The 21,889-nt window shown below is 39.8% G+C and overlaps 1 protein-coding gene across 1 annotated transcript in view; it reads left to right on the top strand.

The window, feature by feature from the left end:
• LOC140489222 (histone acetyltransferase p300-like) overlaps nt 1-15,690 on the top strand; it is a 118,939-nt gene extending 103,249 nt beyond the window's left edge. Inside the window, exons 25-31 of the mRNA XM_072588524.1 lie at nt 2,418-2,564; nt 3,585-3,698; nt 4,507-4,672; nt 7,991-8,158; nt 9,684-9,845; nt 11,635-11,916; nt 12,586-15,690. Of these exons, the coding sequence (XP_072444625.1) occupies nt 2,418-2,564; nt 3,585-3,698; nt 4,507-4,672; nt 7,991-8,158; nt 9,684-9,845; nt 11,635-11,916; nt 12,586-14,826 (3,280 nt within the window). The 3' untranslated portion in view covers nt 14,827-15,690. The remainder of the gene's footprint in view (nt 1-2,417; nt 2,565-3,584; nt 3,699-4,506; nt 4,673-7,990; nt 8,159-9,683; nt 9,846-11,634; nt 11,917-12,585) is intronic.
• Nucleotides 15,691-21,889: the final 6,199 nt, after the last annotated feature.

Below are 21,889 nucleotides of genomic sequence, written 5' to 3'. Positions count from 1 at the left end.
GATAGTGAGTCCAGAGAATTGATAATGAACAGCGAGGAAATGGCAGATGAATTGAGTATTTTCCATCTATCTTCACTACAAAGGATACAAGTGAGCTTCCAAAAGCAGCTAAAAATCGGGCAATGGAAGGGAGTGAAGCACTCAAAAGTTATAATCATTCGGGAAGTGGTGACGAGTACGTTGTTGGAGCCGAAGGCTGACAAGTGCCAGGGTCCTAACAGACTGCATTCTGGGGGTCTTGAAATAAGTAGCTAGTGAGATATTTGATGCATTGGTTTTAATTTCCCAAGATTCCTTGGATTAGGGAACGTCCCTGTAGCTTGGAGGAAGCAAATATAACTATTTTATTGAAATAAGGAAGAAGGTAGATTGAAGGAAACTACATGCTTGTTTGCTTAACATCTGTCATATGGAAAATGTTGGAAGTTGTTATTAACTGTTAGAAGCTGTTATCTAGCAGGGCACTTATAAGTTCAAGGTAACCAGGCAAAATCAGTATGGCTTTCTGATAGATAAATCCTGTGTAACAAATCTGTTGGAGTTGTTTGAGGATAGAACATGTGTTGCTGTTAATGGGGAACTGGAGTATGTACTTTACCTAGTTTTCCAGAGACATTTTGTAAAGTGCCCCAAAACAAATTGTTCTAGAAAGTAGAAGCTCCTGTGTAGGGGATATCACACTGGCATGGATAAACAATTGACTGTAAAACAGGAAGCAGCGAGTAGGTTATAAAACCAAAGGTTGTTGAGATGTAATGAGTGTGTCGAAGAGTTTGTTGCTAGTACTTCCATTATTTATAATTCGTATAAATGGTTTAGATGAAGGGATAGACAGTGCAGTAGCCAAACTTGCTGATGACAGAAGTGTGGAAGTAACTTGTGAAGGAGGCTCCAAAGACGTTGATAGGTTAAGTGAACGTACAAAGATCTGTCAAATAGAGTACAGGTCTTTCTGCTATAACGCACCCTACGACAACAGGAGTTCAATGTAGCATGATGGACAAATTGGGGATGCTATTTGTAAAGCACTAACTTTTAACACATGTTGGCTGTAACACAAGTGCTGATTCTGAAGCGTGACTTTTCTAGAACACAATGTTGCACAAGAATGCAGCTGTCGCATTATTGAAGAATTGTTTGTGTATAGTTTGGGAAAATAAAATTTTCCCTTTTGACCTAAGATTTAAAAAGAAGCATATTATCTAAATGGTGAAAGGTTAAAGACCTGTGAGATGTAAAGAGATCTAGATTTTTTCGTGCATGAATTGTTAAAGGTGAGTATGGAAGTTAAGTAAATAGTTAGGAAATGTCGTAGAATATCACTTATCACAGGATTAAGTGTCTTTAGAATTCTTCAAGTGGAAGCAAAGCCTTCAAATATTTTTAAGACAGAGGTGGAAAGATTCTTGTTAAACAAAGGGGTAAATAGGTAGGAATGTGGATTTAAAGTTACCATCAGATCAGCCATGATCTTATTAAATGTGGAGCAAGCTTGAGGGACCAAATAATCTTCTACCCGACTGTATGGCATGGGAGTGAGAAGAGAAGTCATTGCGAGTGATTCTCTGGTTATCGTTAGATCATGGGCTACTTCTATGGAAATTCAAACCTGGGATTGGGGAACCAAAAGTGATATGTATGTGGTCAGGATTAGCTGATCTTTAAAGTATCTGAAAGAGAAGTCAATTTGGCCAAATGATTGATTGGTAAGATGGTGGAGAGAGCTTGTGTGTGAATGGGAAATGAAGAAAGTAATGGGAATTGCTCCACTGCAATGGATAAAATGTATTCATTAATTTGTGTTCCTGATTAGTGTTTTCAAAAAAGATTCCCTGCAATTTAGTTTCAAAGCCTCCTGAATCCACATAAGAATTCTGTAATGTGAAGCAAGCATACAACTCTAATTAAAATCCACGGAATACTAATTGAACGTGCATTAAGGTGATCAGTGATATAACTATTGTACTTAGTCTCGTTTGTTTAGTTGTGAAATTTCTGAAGTTACTTGCCTAATCTTGGAGTTAGGGCGACTCGGTTGATAAAGAATTCTTAAGTGACAAACTGTTGGTTTTCTTAAAATAAAACAAAGCTTAACATAGTTTTGAGTTTGCTGTTTGTTTACATTTTTTACTTAGTGTTAAAGAGAATAAAAGATGTATTAATGTTGTGTTTACCTCTGGTTTGAATGCATAAAATTATACAACCAAGAGTTAACCAGACTTCACCGGTCTGGCCATTTTAGTAGTGGAAGTGCAAAGTATTCTAATTTTTTGGTTCATCTAGCAGATTGGTTTAGGATTTACAAATGTGATTATTGTTATAGTTCATTTTATACATATTACATCTTGAATGTGAATTCTATTGTCAAAAGCAGAGAATTCAGTCAAAGCATTAGTTACTTGATGTATTTCTTCTAGGTTTGTTGATAATGGGGAGATGGCAGAGTCATTTCCTTATCGAACAAAAGCTTTGTTTGCCTTTGAAGAAATTGATGGTGTGGACGTATGTTTCTTCGGCATGCATGTGCAAGAGTATGGTTCAGATTGTCCTCCACCCAATCAGAGGTGAGCCCAGTGATTCACTAGTTTTAAAACTCATTGTGTTATTTCCTCTGTGCAGCAGCTACTTTGAATGTTGGGTTATTTATTAGTGTCAGTCAAATATCATGTCATGTACTTGAGGGTATGAGGCGAGAAATTAAGAATTTATTTTATGTGTACCTGTATTTTGAACAATATAAAATATTTGAACAATGGTCAGTCTCCTATGAGTTGCCTCCTGACCTTTTGACTGAAAATTAAATTTTAGAATCTTGACTTCCAGAGTATATACACTAAGTTAATGAGTAAAGCTTCAGGAATTTGAGCATGTTTAATTTATGGGGGTAGAATGGGATATGGAAGTTTATTTAAAGTTTCTTTCAAGATTTTCAAATCATTCAGCAAATTGCTGACAAGATGTTCATAACAGCAAATGACACACAGGTTTAAAAATGATTAAGTTGAAGTGAATGGGGCTAGTTGAATAACATTTACATTATTTTATAATAGGAGATTATAGAGGCAGGACTAACACATGGGTTCAAGAGAAAATTTGGATAGATTTCTGAGAAAGAGGAAGAAAAAGGCATGGGTGAGGGTGAACAATGAAGAAGAGATGGGTGCACATTTAAGCTTTTCTTTTGTTCTAAAAATTATTTCTGTCTTTTCACTTCCCGTCACAGCATAGCTAGTTAATAATTATCAATATCTTTTACAAAAGAGCAAGGTTTTGATTGTTTCAAATACCAGGTGAATGTTTGACTGGAAATATCATGGTTGATGGGCCACATAGGCATATTGTCATGTCATATGCTTACTTGCAATATACTTTTTGAGTTACCGTTTGTTTGCAAGGCCTGACTTTGTTGTGGTTAGAAACTTATTACTTGAACTGGGGTCTGGTGCATTGTTTAGTGCTTTTAATAGCAAACAAAATATGCACGCATCTGATGTTCAGCTAAGAACCTCATCAAAAAAGAATGCTATAACTTGAAAGTTTTTGTTCTTTGTTGTTTTTGACGATTATTCTCTTTCCTTTGTTAGACGTGTGTACATATCATACCTCGACAGTGTACATTTCTTCCGGCCTCGATGTCTCAGAACAGCTGTCTATCATGAAATCCTGATTGGGTATTTAGAATATGTTAGGAAATTGGGGTAAGTGTACATTTTGGGAAGGCTGCTGTACTCAGTGTACCAAAATTTATAACATTAGGTGCTGCACTGTTGAGATTCAGACACTGGTTATCTTGCATCTTGATTACTTTTCACAATGCTCCTATTTGGTGTTGATTGTGAATTAATGTATTTATTGGCAATTTGTTTAATGAGAGGGAAACCATTGAAGAAAAACAATATAGGTATATAGTAATTTGTTTTTGACTACTTAATATTAAGTAAATGCTATTAATAATTTTTCACCAGATGAAGTAATAAAATCCCTACAATGTGGAAGCAGGCCATTTGTCGCATCGAATCCCAGACCCACCCTTTATCCTATCCCTGTAACCCTGCATTTCCAATGGCTAATCCACCTAACCTGCATGTTTGGATTGTGGGAGGAAACCTGAGCACCTGGAGGAAACCCATGGAGAAATAGGGAAAAAAAAATGCAAACTCTACACAGACAGTCACCTGAGGGTGGAAGTCTGTGGTGCTATGAGGCAGCAGTGTTAACCACTGAGCCACCAAGCTGCCCATACTGAATCAGTTTCAAAGAACAGAACTGCACACCACCTCATTGCTCTCTTGAAAGAGGGAGCAATCAAGTTTCCAATATTTTAGAAAACAATTTAAAGTACACCTTTGGAAGCACATGAATGCATGTGACTTTTTTTTCCAGCATCTTCCCTACAAGAAGACCAATCTCTGCCAGAGTTTGCATTGTGACCTCTGCCTAAACTGTGTGCAACTGCATAAAATAATTCACTGACTTTATGCTTCCTATATTTTATTCCTATCCCAGATACACTGCAGGGCATATTTGGGCCTGTCCACCAAGTGAAGGTGATGATTACATTTTTCACTGCCATCCACTTGACCAGAAAATCCCTAAGCCCAAAAGGCTGCAAGAATGGTACAAGAAGATGTTGGACAAAGCAGTGGCAGAGCGAATAATTCATGATTATAAGGTATTGCACATGGACTTGCTTACTGTACTAAATTTGAGTGTCCCATTGGGATGCGCACATATTCCTGCTGTAATTGCAACTTACACTGATGTAGGAACACCTTTTTCTTTGGTTCATTTGTGGGGTGTGGGCATCGCTAGCTGGCCAGCATTTACTGCCTGTCCCTAGTTGCCCTTGAAGGTGGTGGTAAGCTGCCTTCTTGAACTGCTGCAGTCCACCTGCTGTGGGGTTAACCCACAATGCTATTAGGGATGGAATTCCAGGATCTCAACCTAGTGACCATGAAAGAGTGGCAATATATTGCCAAATCAGAATGGTGGATGATTTAGAGAGGACCTTGCAGGTGGTGAGTGTTCCTATGTATCTACTGCCCTTGTCCTTCTAGGTGAAAGTTGCCATGGGTTTGGAAAGTGTTGTCTGAGGATCTTTGGTGAATTTCTACAGTGCATCTTGTAGATAGTACACACTGCTGCTACACAGCATCGGTGGTGGAGGGAGTTGATGTTTGTGAATGTTGCACCAATCAAGTGGGCTCCTTCTGGATGGTGGCAAGCATTTTGAATGTTATTAGATGTGCACTCATCCAAACAAGTGGAGAGTATTCTATCACACACTCTACTTGTGCCTTGTAGACACATTGAAGAGTCAGAAGATGAGTTATTTACTGCATTATTCTTAACCTCTGACCTGTTCTTGTAGCCACTGTGATTATGTGGCTAGTTCAGTTGAGTTTCTGGTCAATGGTAGCCCTAGCATGTTGATAGTGGGTGATTCATTGATAGTAACACCTTGAAAGTCAAGAGGCAGTGGTTACGTTGTCTCTTACTGGTGATGGTCATAGCCTGGCATTTGTGTGGCTTGAATATAACCCTAAAAGTAGAAGAAATACTCTATGACCCCACTGAATCATAAGGGAGAAAAAAATAGTAGTTTCTAAAAATACCATGGTCAAAGGACAGAAGAGGTCAGAGGGTATTGTGCTGGAGGGGAAATATAGAAGAGCAAACCCAAAGAGAGTTGTAAACATGAGTGAGAAGTCTAAATGTGGCATGTAATGAGACCTGGATGGTGAACTTACTGCAGAGAAGGATGCAGGCAGTAGAACTTTGGAAAAGCCAAAGTTTACAGATTTGAAAGTATAGGAATTTTGGTGACAAACATATGGACAAGGATTGCAAGAGGTAGAGGCAGAGGCAGAGGTCAGTGAGGTTATAAATGTAAAAGAAACAATTCTATTAATTGAGAGGAAGTGGAGTCAGAGATCAGCATAAGGTAGAATGGGATATGGCGATTGTGAACAATTTCCCCTGATTTGGAGAGGGATGTGAAGCTAACGATTAGCGCAAACAGTTTATGGCATCCCGGGCATTCGGTCTAATAACGGGAGCAGTGGAAGAATTTAGAGAGGTGTTATCATTGTGCTTTTGAAAACTGACTCAACGTCTGCTAATTATCTAACTGAGAAGCAAGTAATGGTGAACTAATTAATGATAAATCTTTAGAAAGGATCATGTCAATGACGTAGAGAATCAAACACTGCTTACAGAAAATCCAGGTGCAGACCTGGGCAATAACTAGGATGGAAGACGGTGAAAGTTCCTCAAACTATCATTCTCCAAGCCACGGATAAGGCAGTGATTGAGGAAATCGGCAATTGCAGATGTACGTTAGTTAGAATAACACATTTTATGTCAGTCATAGTCATGAATTTGCCTTACTTGAAACTTCAATTAGTGCCCACCAAGATAGATATGACACTAATAGTCAAGCTTCATTCAAAATATTTCAAAGTAGCGCTCAATTGTATAATGCTGAAATTATGGAAGATATGGCACAGTGGTAATGTGACTAGAGTAATAATACTGAGGCCTAGGCTAATGCTGTAGGGGCATGGGTTCACCTGACAGCTGATGTCATTGAAATATTCAAATAAGCATATGAAACTGGTCTAAGTAACGGTGGCCAAAACACTCCTCACCTGTTGAAAAACCCATCTGGTCAACTAATGTCCTTTTTGGGCAAGAAAGTCTGTCATCCATATTGGTCTCTGTGTGACTGCAGACCTACCACAGATGTGGTTGACTCTTAACCCTTCTCTGAAATGGCCAGCAAACCAGCCTCTTTAGGACCAATTAAGAATTAATGGTTGGGCTTGAACAGTGACACCAACATCTCATGAAAGGAAAAACAAAGTCATTTAAGAGTCATAACAGCTAAGTAGAATTAAGTGGCATCTGCAGCACATATTGAACCAATGACTAGTGGTATATATTCCATACCCCTCTGTGTCAACCTTGATTCTCATTTCTAACTCTTAAAATTATCAAGAAGATAGCTCGCTAGTGGTTCAGTCAGGGAGGGTAATAAATAAATTGGAAAGTGTTGGAAAAACTCAGCAGATCTGGCAGCATTTCTGGAGACAAATACCAATTTTCTGTCCAGTATGATTCTTCAGAACTTCAGTAAATGCTAGCCTAACAAGTCGTGCATACATCCCATGTATGAATTTTTTTTTAAAACTTGTATACAAGTACCATATCTGAGACGTGTGTTACATTGTCAGTTGGAATGTTCTGTTATGTCCTAAGGGGTGGGAGTGCTTATGGGGAAGAGAGCATAGCTTCCTTCAGATTAAATTGAAAATTTACTATGAGGAATGACAGATTATTTATTCATCTACTCTCTCAATAATCCAGGTTATCTCTATATTGTAGGATTGAGCTATACCTTTGCAGTGTTTTAACTCGTCAGTTGCTCCAATGCTCCCTTTTTTTGTTATGCTCAGCTTAACAATTTAGCAGAACTGGCCATTGAGGGTTTTTGCAAACAGCTTAGAAGTATTGCCATTGTTAACCATTGAGTTAATATTAAACAAAGTTTATTGAACCAGATACTTGTACAGGTAAATGATAAAACAATGGCTGGGATTTTTTTTCAGTTCAGATATAGAAACTATAGTTGATACTTAGGGTAAAGTGGATTTTTTTTCCTAGATTTGAGTTTGATTTATGATATCTGCATCACAGAATATTAATGCAATCTTATTGAGCATATGCAGTGAATGATGGATGTGTTCCTAATGTGATTTTCTAATTTATAATTTATCAAATTATTGTAAACTGTTGATCATTAATGGGTGAATTCTGCATGGCAATGCCTCAGAGTCCAGTTACCAACTAATCAGTCTCCTCCTGGCTGCAGTGTCAATGTTGGTTTTCCCCTTGAATTTTACTCGTATGATTAGGTGCAAAATGAAAAGTTTCAAAGGGGTGGCATTTTTCAGCAATATTGATTCTCAAATGTGCTTCCTCCTTGCAGGATATATTTAAACAGGCAACAGAGGATAGGTTGACTAGTGCAAAGGAGTTGCCATATTTTGAAGGTGACTTCTGGCCAAATGTGTTGGAGGAAAGTATCAAAGAGCTGGAGCAGGAAGAAGAGGAACGTAAGAGGGAGGAAAACAATACATCTAGCGAGAGCACTGATGTAAGTCATTGGGCATGATACTCTTTTGCTGTTATTTGAAGTGCAAATGGTGTTTTGAAATGGACCTTGCAACTGCTCTTGAGTTTTATTTTCTAACTCAAGTCACCTGTCTACATGAATTGAGCCAATTTCTTCCATTATTCAGACTTAATATCCACTTGGCAGCCATCCAGATTAAGAGCTGGGACCTCTGGACTGAGTAAGTTAGCTGTTCAAGATAGCAGCTGGGAATGGTACTCGGTAACTAGAAAGGGTTGAGTGCAGGATGTGGCACTAGGTGTAAAGGAAATGTGGTACCTTTGCTTCCTGCAATCCCTCAAGCTATCATGCTTATCTTGATCCAGAAGCATTGCTAGATTTGACAGCTAGCTCCTGCTATCCTTCACCTTGCCAGGTCTCCCAATTACTGGGAAACCCAAACCATGCCTGTTTAAATTTAAGTATTGACAAGATCTGAGTATGAACAATCTCATGAATATCAAAGTTACTCCAAAGTTCTCTCCAAGTTACTCAGCCAGCCCAAATTTGTTGTAGTTAAAGCTGAGTAGACAAATGCAGTCCCCCTCAAAGACATCAGTGTGCCTCACTACAGAAAGGAGAATTGTAGGTTAAATTTTCCAAAGTCATAGAGTTGCCCTGTTAACAGTAAGGTCAGAGGTGAATTGCTTCCTGACCAATATTATGTATTTCATAGCAGCCAGTACAGCCGAATGTCTGGAGCATTTTTCTTTGAGCTGTAGTAAATGGGCAAGTACCATAGAAAGAAAGCATATTCTCTTTACCTGAGCACGGACACTTGAACAATGAAAGAATACTTGTTAAGCCTGAATGCCCTGCATAGTCAAGTATAATTATTGATTTTTAGTCTTATTTATCACCAAAAGATACCTCCATATCTCAACAACTATTACCAAACTGACAATGTTCTCATCATTTTTGAGCCTGGGTAAAATAAAGTTTAAACAAGGTAAGCTTTCAGAAAGTTTTAAAAATTGTATTTCTTGCAACAACGAAATAACCCCCCCACCCCCACCTGTCACATTTCCATGAAGCAAAACATCTGCGGCGTGCCCTCCCTTATGTTCTGAATATGAAATTGTGATGCACTTTTCCCTGATAATGTTTTCCAGATTTGGAGGTGTTACCATGCAAAGATGAAGCAAAATAATTGAATTACACTCTCCCTTTTAAAAACATGAGCACTTGCTGCATTCTCCTCCCCAGCCCACCCCTCAAACCATTTTTAAAATCTAGCCGTAGTAACAGCTGTTAGCAATTCTTGGCATACCTCTCAACTGTACTGATCTAATCAAGATTTCTTGAATTGAAGCGGTCTCATTTAGAAAGCTGGAATGTATATGCAAGACCCCAGCAGGCAGAATCAGCTGATTGCCATTCCTATCCTGAGCACTTCCCTTTAGCTACTTTAAGGTTGAGAGAATTGGTTTAGTGTAACTTTTCAAAAAAAAAAACAAGCCACACTTGAAGCATTGTGGTAACTGCTAACTTTACATTGAACTTTCAGGGAAAGAAGGGAGATAGCAAAAATGCAAAGAAAAAGAATAACAAGAAAACGAGCAAGAATAAGAGCAGCCTGAGCCGAGGTAACAAGAAGAAACCAGGGATGCCCAATGTGTCCAATGACCTCTCGCAGAAGCTTTATGCCACTATGGAAAAGCACAAGGAGGTACTTATTTCTTGCTCTCGTTTAGTTTGAGCTGGATAATTGATGGTTTGTCTCCTTTTGTTATTTTATGTATTTTGTTTCCTGTAGAAAATTCAGATAAACCTACTACCATTTGGTTTCTGCAAATGTTGCTTTGAAAAAGCATTAAGTCACTCTTCCCCTCTCCCTTCCTCAGTACCCTTCTTGAAGGCGTACTCGACCCATGGCACATGGATAGAGTAAGAAGGTAGATCCCAATTCGCTCTCAGCTGGAGCAGGCATTGAACTTTATATTGTTAGCACCAATCTGATCCTTCCAGAGCTTGAACCTGACCTTTCTAGCAGAAGACTTCACCCAACCCCTTAATTTTAGTAAATGTCTTACCATGTCAGAATGGTCAAATTCAGCAGAGGAATCAAGGGTAAATACCTGTTCCATCATACGCTGAGACTCTGGCATGTGTTGCCTTATTAGTGTGGTATAACAATTTTTCCACTTACCCCAAATATTAATTTATAATGCCTTGGTCTGTCACAAAATAAATCTAAAATTCATTCATAACATATGTAGAGGCCATGTCAAATGGTGTCATCACTTAGATTCTTAATCCAGAGACCCAGGTAATGTTCTGGGGGCCCGGGCATGGTAGATTCCTGACATGGTAGATATGTAATTTGAATTCCATATAAATCTGCAACTAAGGGTTTAGTGTTAACCATGTTGATTAGTGAAAGTTGGGTTTTTTCAACAATATGCTTTAGGCAAAAAAAACGCTGTCTTTATTTGGCCTACGTGTGACTCCAGGGCCACAGCAATATGGTTGACTCTTAATCTGTCTGCTGGGCAATAATGCTTATATCCCATTTAAAAATAAAACACCTGGTGGTTATATAAGCCATTCACCCAGGAAGGATTGGATTGAATCTCCAGAATGTATGATAGTTGATCTCAGCTGGGGCAATGGTACAGATACTGCAGTTTTCCCAGGATTTTAATATCTGATGGTTACTGTGTTTTTTTTATGCTTAGTGAGAACAGGAAAAAGCAGATGTCCTCAAAAATTGAGTATGTGGTTGACATTTAGTTCAGAGTGGCACATGTCAGGTAGCCTTGAGCAAGCACTGACTGCACCTTTTTGGAGTTTTACATTGATTCATCATCACCTGCACAGTGGGAGAAGATTGAAATGGAGACAGTTGAATTAACAATGTGTTTTTATTGATTTTCAACAATAAGTCCATCGCCCAGCCTCTTGTGTCCGCAGGCTCAAATCTGGGAGTCATGAGCGCTTCTGTGGCTAATTGCTGATCCATTTTTCAGGCTGTTTGTATGTTCGGATTCTGTTCCACTGATTTGTGAAATTCTGCACACCACTTCTTCTAAAAAGCACACATATCTAATGCCTAGTGTAAGTTTTATAAGCTGTAATAGTGGAAGCAGCTTCTGAAGAATGGTAAAATAAGTCTCTTGTCTGGACACCTAGTGTTTAATAACAAATCTGGGAGCTACTATGAATGCCAAATGCATTTTTGGATAAATTTAGAGCAGAAGTCTGGATTTTTTAAACACATCAGATGAGCATCATTTGCTACTAAGGATATTTTGGGACATGGTTTTGGATCCATTTAATAATCATTTGGATGTAAAGTCACTATAGTAGTTGTTCTGTGAACCAGTAGCATTCTATTAATTAGTCCTATCACATTTATGTTTGGATATCTTAGTGAAATCCTTAGGGGGAGGGGCAAAGCTTGAGAGTTGTATTTTACTTGGTTTTAATTTTAATTATTTATCTTTCCTGTTTTACAGGTGTTTTTTGTGATCCGTCTGATCGCAGGTCCCAACTCCAATTCTCTGCCAAGCATTTTGGATCCAGACCCACTCATTGCATGTGACCTGATGGATGGGCGTGATGCCTTTCTCACATTGGCAAGGGACAAACACATGGAGTTCTCTTCATTAAGAAGAGCCAAGTGGTCAACCATGTGCATGTTGGTGGAACTTCACAATCAGGGCCAGGATCGTTTTGTATATACATGTAATGAGTGCAAGCACCATGTGGAGACCAGGTGGCACTGCACTGTCTGTGAGGTGTGTGCTACTCTTTTGCTATTCCAGTCCTGTATATATCAAAACAAAAATATGGAAACTTATATAAAAGTATTTTCCATTCTAATAGGAAGGACTCTTAGTGCAAGCGTTGATAGCCGACTAGAGAGTTATGGCTGTGCATTTATTGGTTAATTTACTCAATGGATTAGAAGTTGACTTTTTCTGATTGACCTAATTGGTTCCATTTGCTGGGGTTGATACATTTGTAACCAATCAGGAGCACAAACTAAAGGAGGCCATTTAGTCTCCAGTGCCAGTTATTGTAGTTCAGTTAGACTGTGGCTGATCCACTCTTCAGCTCCATATTCCTTAATAACATAACCTATCTGTCTGTCTATCTGAAAGAAACATCTTCCTGATTTCACTCCTAGATGGCCTAGTCCTGTTTGTAGGATCAAAATATCCACAGGAAATGCTTTATCTGTAACTATATTCTGGAATAATTTTCAACATGTTAATTAGAACACTTCATTCTTCTAATATCAGAATACAAACCAAGTTTATGCAACTTGTCATTTTATTTTAACCTTTTCAAGCCCTATTGTAAATTATATATAAAGTGTTCAAGTTTAAGGTAGCAACTTTAAAGCTTTTTAGATTTAGACAAATGTTGGGGGAACTAATTGTTTCTAATTTTGCTTTCTGTAGGATTATGACCTTTGTGTCAACTGTTTTAACACTAAGGGACACGAGCACAAGATGGAGAAACTAGGCCTGGGTTTGGATGATGAGAGTAACGCACAAGGGTCAGAAGCCAGCACTGGGGATTCAAGGCGTCTCAGCATTCAGCGCTGCATTCAGTCATTGGTCCATGCCTGCCAGTGTCGCAATGCAAACTGTTCTTTGCCTTCCTGCCAGAAGATGAAGAGAGTAGTCCAGCACACCAAAGGTTGCAAACGCAAGACCAATGGTGGCTGCCCAATCTGCAAGCAGCTTATTGCACTCTGTTGCTACCATGCTAAGCACTGCCAAGAAACCAAGTGTCCTGTGCCGTTCTGTCTCAACATCAAGCACAAGCTTCGTCAACAACAGCTACAGCACCGTCTACAGCAAGCCCAGATGCTACGCAGGAGGATGGCCACAATGCAGCGTGGAGGTGTAGGACAGCAAAGTCTGCCATCTCCAAGTGGCACTGCGCCCACTACACCAACAGGGCAACAACCAAGTACCCCACAGACTCCTCAGCCCCAACCCCCAGCTCAACCGCAGCCCCAACCGCAGCCCCAGCCACCGCCACAAACCAACATGCCTTCCTACAGCAACATGACAAGAAGTCAACCACAAGCCCCTCTACCGCAAGGCAAGCCAACTGGACCAGTGGTATCTGCAGCCCAAGTTGTACCTCCTACTCCACAGCCACCACCAGCTGCCGTGGAAATGGCCATGCAGATTCAAAGAGCAGCTGATGCCCAGCGACTGATGGCACAGCAGCAATCGTTTCAAAGGCCTGGAGTAATGAATCCTCATGTAGCACCGATGAATCAAATGGCTGGAATGAGCATGAATCCACAACAATCGCAGAGAGGCCCCACTCTCACAGATCAGGGAATGGGGCCAGCCAGTATGCAACAGGCACAGTGGGGACAGGCTGGAATGGCCCAGACTCAGCAACATCCACAGGGAATGCAACGACCAGTCATGCAGATGAGCCAACAAGCACTGCAAATTAACATGCAGCCCCAGCCACCACCACCCATGTGCCCAGTTACATCAGGAGTGCCTCAACCTAACAGAGGTACCATTCCCCAAGGAGCCCTGCAAGATTTACTGCGAACACTGAGGTCTCCAAGCTCTCCCATGCAGCAGCAGCAAGTACTTGCTATCCTTCGCTCTAACCCCCAGCTTATGGCTGCTTTCATCAAGCAAAGAGCAGCTAGGTATCAAGGAGGCCAAGGTCAGCCAAGCATGCAGGGTCAGCCTGGAATGCAGCCACAGCCTGGAATGCAGTCTCAACCAGGTCTTCAAGGACAGCAAGGCATGCATGGCAACCCAGGTATGCAGAATATGAGCCCCATGCAGCCTGGTGTTCAACGGCCTAATATGCCTCAGCAGCAACAGCAGCAGCAACAAAGCATGGGTGGGATGAATGCGCAGGGACAGACCATGAACATGAATCACCCCACTATGAACTCCAACTTTAGAGAGCTTTCAATGCGACGGCAGCTCATGCAACAGAAACAGCAGCAACAGCAGCCAAACCCCAGCTTGGGTGCTGGAATGGCTAACCAATTTCAGCAACCTCAAGGATCTGGTTATCCCATGCAACAGCAACAGCAGCAGCAGCAGCAGAGGATACAGCATCATATTCCCATGCAGCAGGGAACCATGGGACAAGTGGGACAACCGATGGGACAGATGAGCCAGCTTCCGCAAGCGGGAATGGGAGCAGAGGGGAGTTCCAGTCTCCATCAGGCCCTCCATCATAGAATCCTGCAGCAGCAGCAGCAACAGCAGATGGGTTCTCCTGCCCAGTCCAACTCTATGAGTCCACAACAGTACATGCTCCCTGGCCAGGCCCAGTCACCTCACCTCCAGGGCCAGCACCCATCCTCCCTCAGCAACCAGGTGCGGTCCCCACAGCCCGTGCCTTCCCCTCGCCCGCAGTCCCAGCCACCTCATTCCAGCCCATCGCCCAGGATGCAGCCTCAACCGTCTCCACATCATGTCTCTCCACAGACTAACTCACCACATCCAGGAATGGTAGCTGCCCAGGGGAACCCCATGGATCAAGGACACTTTGCTGCTCCGGACCAGAGTGCAATGCTTTCTCAACTTGCTAACCCTGGAATGGCAGGCTTACATGGTGCCGCCAGTGACCTTGGCTTGGGTTCGGATAACCCGGACTTAACAGGCACAAACATTAATCACAATACACTAGACATCTTGTAGCATTTTGGGAGCAAATTCTCATTTTTCGTCTTTACTTAGGGTTTTTTGTACTGAAAAACAATTTTGAAATTTCTAGGGAGGACTATTTTCCCAGAATTCACTGAACTGCAACTTAATGAGAAAAAAACTGAGGGATGATATTATACAAAGAATATATTTTTTGTTATGACTGGTGAATAGCCAGTCCCTTTTTTGTTTTCCTGTTCTGTTGTTTCAATTGCAAATAGCCCATACCAACATTTTTTAAGAGAAGGAGAGTTGAATTCATATTTTTATTTTCTAACTTTAAAGAATCTTGTAAGCATTTGTTCATTAACGCAAAGCATTTCACAGAAGAGAAAAAAAAACAGCCTGTGCTACAATATACATCTGTTTTTTTGACAGCAAAGGATTATGATACCTCCTTGTGTATCCCTTCTTCCCTTAATTTTTTTCCACTTCAATACAAGGGTTTGAACAGAAATTTCGAAGTATTAATAATTTGTACAGGTAGAATGAGAGACTATTGCACAAACTGGCAGCTGCCAAACGTCCTGCGGATGTAGAATATTGTGGGGGGTTTTTCAGTTTAATGATGAACATTTTACTTTTTATTTTTTTTTGGTGCAACTATCGAAGGATCCTTTAAAAAGACTGTGTGGCTGATTTTATTGAACACATCCCTTGGTTTTTCCTCTTTCAGACTTCTGTGTAAAACTTGAAAAATGGGCAAACAGTAAAAAAGAAAAACCTATCCAGAAACGTGTAAATCATGCAATTTATTGATAATTACTTATAAATATGAACTTTGGATCACTGTATAGACTGCTACAATTGATTTTTTCTTATTTACCATATTGTTGAATAAACTGTGTGCAACAGCGACACTGCCTATTTTTAATGGATGCTCCCTACATATTTTGGTGCTTGACAAAAGAAAGCAAAATAAAATTGAATTTCCTTTTGGTGGTCAGGTTTCTCACTGTGTAGCAGTGTTGGTGGACTGTACACATTTCGGACCAGTGATCTGTGAATACGTTGAGTAGAATTTTTTTAAAGTGTTAGTGTAGCACAATAAACCTCCCAAGGTGCTTTGCAGGAGTGTTATAAGCAAACATTTACAGAAAAATTGGACGTATTGGGGCAGAAAGCTTAGTCAGAGGGAGAGGTTTTAAGGAGCATATAAAGAAAGAAGCCACCTCCGGATATGTGAGGAATTTCCAGTGTGTAGGGTCTTGCTAGCTTTAGTATCAATGATGGAATGACTTTAATATCAGGGTCTTCAGGTGTCCAAACTGAAGAGTGCAGATATATCTCAAGTTTTGTGGTGTTGAAGGAAATTATAGAATAAGAGTGACACCAGAGAAGGATAGAAAACAAGGCAAAGAATTTTAAAATTTAGGTACTGCTTAAGTTGCTGCCAGTGCACTAAATGGAACTCTGCGCAAGTGTGGACAAAGGCAGCTGAGTTTTGGGTTACATTAATTTTTCTGGAGGTAGAATGTGGGAAGCGAGCCAAGAATGCATTGAATTGGTCAGATTTGGAGGAGACAAAGCATGGATGAGAGTTTCAGCAGCATGTGGCTTATGGCACCAGCAGAGTCAAGTAATGTGACACAAATCAGTGATTATAGGTATGTGCTCAAGAGCTTATCTTAGGGTTGCATGTGACACCAAGATTGCAGTCAGTCTTCAAATGGCATTATACCCCATCATCCTGAAGGAAGAATTATGTCATTTAGTATTCCATCTGTTCCCATGTGTGTTTATAAGAGTTCCCTTATTAGATTCAAGAATCGTTTTACCTGTGTTTACAAAAAAGGAATAATCATAGATTGAGTTGATGCATACCAAGTAGAAAATCACTTTAAACCATAGGCTCACCATCTGAAACAGAAAAATTGAGCAATTACAAAGATATAAATTTCCAACTTGGCTCAATTGGTAACCATTCATTTTGAGTTAGGAATGTTAGGAATTCAGGAATTCTAAATGACCAATGTATAATGTGGACTGATGCAGGGTATTGGTGGTTTTCAGCACTATTGGAGATGCTGCAATGCTTTATGTAGGTGAATGTAAAGGATGCCCAAGCACCATTTGAAAAGAAGAAATGTACCTAGTTTCTTAGTATTCCTACCCTGGTCTACACAACTCAAACATCCATTAATTTGCTGTTCATGAGTCTGTACTGTGTAGTGTTGAGATTTAAAAGTAATCTATTGGTTAAGTGCTCCTGAAAATGTGATCGGGTGCTATATGAAAGGATATTTTTGCTTAATGTTTTCTCAATTGTTCTGAAATTACTTACTGTTCTGTAACATGGAGCTGGGAGCAATTAATTAGTTTCAATTGACAGCCAGAGTTGATCCATTGATGGTCAAAGAAAACGGAGATAATTGGGTCCAGTAATTCCACTGGTATCATAAGTATTCGCCCAGCAGTGAAAGAAGCTTGGAGTAGAAGTCTGATTTACAGGCTGGAAGCAAAAGTTGAGATGAGAGGCCACATGAAGATCGAATGAGTCATATCAACCAAAACTTTCCAATCAACAACAAAGTCTCAGATGATATTGACAATAATGACAGCTCACTGGAGTGAGTTTTGGTTTGGTTGAGATTCTGGTGTTGCTTGTTGGTGGGTTGAGAAATTATCAGACACTTTTTCTTCCCCCTCCTTTCTGCGATGCTAATATAACTTCCCAGGCACAACCAGAGTTTGAAATTTTCAAAATGTGTTTTGTACTGATTTTTATTCTTTTGTTCGAGTTCATACCCTATCTTGTACCTTCAGTGTTCTCCTTCTTCCTGGGAAAGTGTCCAAACTCTTCAGCACTGCTTTGAGGGTGGAGAGTTATGAACTGAACACTATCAAATGAATGGTCTGTTCTATGATTCTAACCCACTTCCATAGTGTAGAAGCAGTTTGTTGCAGTGTTCAAACAATGTTGGGGCCTGTCACATTTCCTATATTACAGCAGTGAATTAAACATTTCAAAACTGCAAAGTGCTTTGAGACATCCTGTGTGCAAGAAAAACAATATAAATGCAGGAGTTTATTAGACTATTGCAACAATGCAGATTCCATGCTGAGTTGTGGCTGTCCTTGACATTTTATAATAAAAACGTAATTGCAGCATCTATCACATGGCAGTTCCTATTTTAAGAGCAGTGTGTTTCTGAAGACAAGGCATAAAGGAAGCAATGGAGTAGAACAAAGTGAATAGCTGTTCCAAAAGCCAGAAAAGTTGAATGTAAGGTTCTATGATTTAAGCTCACCAATTACGAAAAATATTTTGTCATATCATTTAATGTTTGATGCTTCTCTGAGCCTCTGGTTACATTATTACATGTATACCATAAACCCGATTAGTCCAATAATGGCTATGAAATCAGTTATTTTAAAGTTGAACTTCTGACCATAACGGGGAGTCATTGCAGTTTCTAATTTGAAGAAATCAGGTTTCAGATATTTTAGATTAGATTGCCTATAGTGTGGAAACAGTCCCTTCAACCCAACCAGTCTGCACCAACCCTTCAAGGAGTAACCTACCCAGACCCATTTCCCTCTGACTAATGCAGCTAACACTATGGGCAGTTTAGCATAACCAATTCACCTGACCCGCACATCTTTGGAATGTGGGAGGAAACCCACGCAGACACAGGGAGAATGTGCAAACTCCACAGTCTATTCCCTTTAAAGTAAACCATGTGGTACCTTAAGCTCAAGTTTAGTGTTGCATCTCTTCATATACTTGCATTTTGTTTTGTTTTAGATTGCTTAATCTTTGCCATCCAGTGTGATTCTACCACACCTGTTCCTCACGTTTCCTGCCTAAAGGCAGACCCTGAGTCTACCCTAGCACTCGCACCAACTAACACCTGCCCGCGCGGCCAGCCCCACACACACACACCAGAGTGTCAGCATTCCTTCTCTCTACATAACTGACCCTGAAATCTATCCTGTTTGAGATCTTTACTTTCTGAATTATTCTTCCTCCTTTGTGCAGTTTGGTTCTTTCATCATCCTGGTGAATTTCCCCTCCTAAGAAGTTGTACTCATTAGAAGTTAGAAACTGATTTAGAAAGATAGAGATTGTTCACTCCACTTTAACATTCGTCCCCTAATTTCATAGCTCTTAACGTTTAGTGCATATTCTAAAGATCTGGTGAATTATTAGACTGAAGTAGGCCCCTACCAACTGAACAAATAAGCTGTGTTATAGGTTGAAGTCCCACTCTAGGATTTGAGTGCATTGTCGCTGATGGCTCTTCTGTGCAGTTATAAAGCATTGCTGCATTATCTAATCTGCTATCCTTCTTGTACTGTTCATTATCACATAGCAGTAGGTGCACTTCGGTTGTTAAACACTTTTTTTAAATGATTCAAACATGTAAAAGCTGTTGTAAGATTTCCTGAACTTCCAAGTCTTCTTCTGAATTTCCAGTTGGACACAAAAAAGCTAAATTTGAAGGTATGTGGCATATTGCACTCTAATGTTATCGAACTGTGCAATAAATGACATTGTTAGAGGAAACCAGACAATCCCTTTGAGCATTGAGCGAAATCGGTTTCAGATTAGAGTTGATCTTGAAAATGGGGTATCAGTAAGAGCTAACATATAATAATATCATCACTGGTCTGATAATGGTCTCACTCCACTGTCCTGTCTGCAATCTATATAATCCTTAAATCCCATATTGAAGAATATATCAATCGATGTTGACCTTGCATAAGTTTTGAAAATCCAATCTCCACTACCTAGGACAGAGAATTCTGCATTCTTCCAACCTTTGGGGCGCGGAAGAGAAAGAGCTGTCATTGCTGCCTTAAAAGGAAACCCGTATTTTATAATGTCAGTACGAATGTGAGCACTATGTTGATTCTATATTCCTGCCTAATAATTTGCTGCCCAAAATCTCTAATTTTGTTTAAATTGACAAGTACTGCTGCTTTTTGTTGAAGAGTTGTATACTGCCCTGTCCTTTCTGTGAAGAAGTCACCTAATCGCGCTCTCACTCTGGCTTTAATTTTAAACTGTTATTTCCCTACCCTAGAAGCCTCATCACTAGTTGATTTATTTTTATTCCCCCCACCCGCCCCTTCATCCACTGGCCCAATTTTCTCTCGATCTCAAAAATTCAACTAAGTCTTCTGTATTGTAAGGATTAAAGACATGAGTTGTATAGTCTCCTCATAATTTAATCCTTGGAACCTATTGACATTTAGTTGGATGGGATGATTCCTCCTGGTTGTGCTAGAATGTTTTACAAATATTATTTGCCACCACAGTAACTGCAGCTTCCCCTTCTAGAGCATCAAGGTCTTCTGGAAATGGGCGTTTAAGATTAAAAACGTCATGCAGCGCAAGGATTGCATCATCTTACAAATGAAAATTTCTTTCTGAAAAGCCTGGTATTGGAAGTGGGAGGTTTTTTTTTAAATTTCAGGTACTGCGTATAAGTTGAAGTGTAAAATAGGTGAACCTAAATAGGTATGGAACAAACGCAAACAAATTGCTGGAGAATAAGTCTGGTAGCTTCTGTGCAGATAAAAGTCAATTGAGTCTCGTGGCCCTTCTTCAGAAAGTGAACATCATTTCTCTTCTAAATCACTGCCCTCGTCTGATCCCCTTTGGAGGAAGGGGATTTTCTAAATCATGAGTGAGTTGAACTATAAACTGAAATTTCAAAAACAGGCGTGTTTTACTAAGTTTTGGGTGAATCTTACACCGAGATTACCAATTGGTGCGAATGAAAACTCAATCACGGATCTAATGTTTAAAATACAATAGATTAGGTTAGTGTGAATTGTCCAAATGTTGCTTATGCATTACCCAGATAGTTTATAAAGCACTGCAATTTGGTTCCTAGATGTCAAAAGAGACACGCATTAGAGAGTGTGTAGGAAGAAAGGAAATGATGGGAGTAAATTGAGAATAGCGTCGAGAGCAGGTGTTTTCGACCTTTATTTTGTGTATAGCGTCATGCTTCTCTCTCTCGAACTGATGAGCACATTTTAGAATGATAAGGATAATTCTAAGGTTCTCGCACAACATTAAACTTGTTTTGAAAAATTTAAGATATGAACAAAATGTCAATAAATTGATCGTTTAAAAACGAGTAATAAAATTGTAACTAAAAAAGTGCTGAACTCAGCTAACCTTTCTCGAGTAGGACTAAAGAGAGAACTTGGGCCCTAAATTGTAAGGTGCCAAGCCCAAGTTAAGGAGTTGGTTTTAATTAATGCTGCCCTTAAGGGCAGCTGGCCTTGATGGTGTCTATATGAAATTGGGGGTTAGAAGTAAGTTGCCTCTCAGTCTGGGTGTGGATCGAATTTTTTTTCAATGGTCTGTCTAAAGGGAAAGCCAATAGATAATGTTGCTGGTGTGTAAAGTAGCAAGTTTGCTGATTAAATAAAAAGTATGATTTCAAATAACAGTGGATTTTTTTCCAATATTATTGAAGAAAGATACTGAACTTGAGCCAGTTTGTGCTTTGGTGCTCAAGTGATTAGTTGTCTGTCTCTAAGGTTCAATATTATTTGAAAATTTCGTTTACCTCTTACGGGTAAGAGCGAGGTGTACAAACGACGTACTTTGAATATCTCAGCATTCTGCAGCAACACAAAAGTACATTTGTACCTCTGAATTGGGTGTATATAGGTACATTTGAATTGCTCTATAGGCAAAAATACCTGGTTCCACAAACTACAGCGATAATAGCCAGTTAATGGCTATTGTGATGTTGCTAATTGGGAATAAATACGACTGGAATTTCTGCCTCCTACCTCTCAAATACCATACGTTCACCTCACGATAAACCAACATTCTCACATGGGCTGTAAACACCCACGACTTTGACTCAGATGTGGAAGTCAACTTCGATTCTACATGAGTGTGACTTGGACAAAGTCAGGATGGTAGAACATTGCATAACATTTAACAGTATGTTTTTGACCAATTTTCAAACAAAAATGCAACTCAAAGGCTGATAGATATTCGGAATGTGCAACTAGGAATGGGGTCGGAAGTGAAAATGCTTACAGATCGCTCAAAATAAAAGCGTCATATTTCGGATCAGGA

Source organism: Chiloscyllium punctatum, chromosome 18 (assembly GCF_047496795.1).
Source record: "Chiloscyllium punctatum isolate Juve2018m chromosome 18, sChiPun1.3, whole genome shotgun sequence".
In the NCBI taxonomy this organism is placed as follows: Eukaryota; Metazoa; Chordata; class Chondrichthyes; order Orectolobiformes; family Hemiscylliidae; genus Chiloscyllium; species Chiloscyllium punctatum.
Note: the sequence above shows the minus strand (reverse complement) of the source record. Positions and strands in the feature narration are given on the sequence as shown.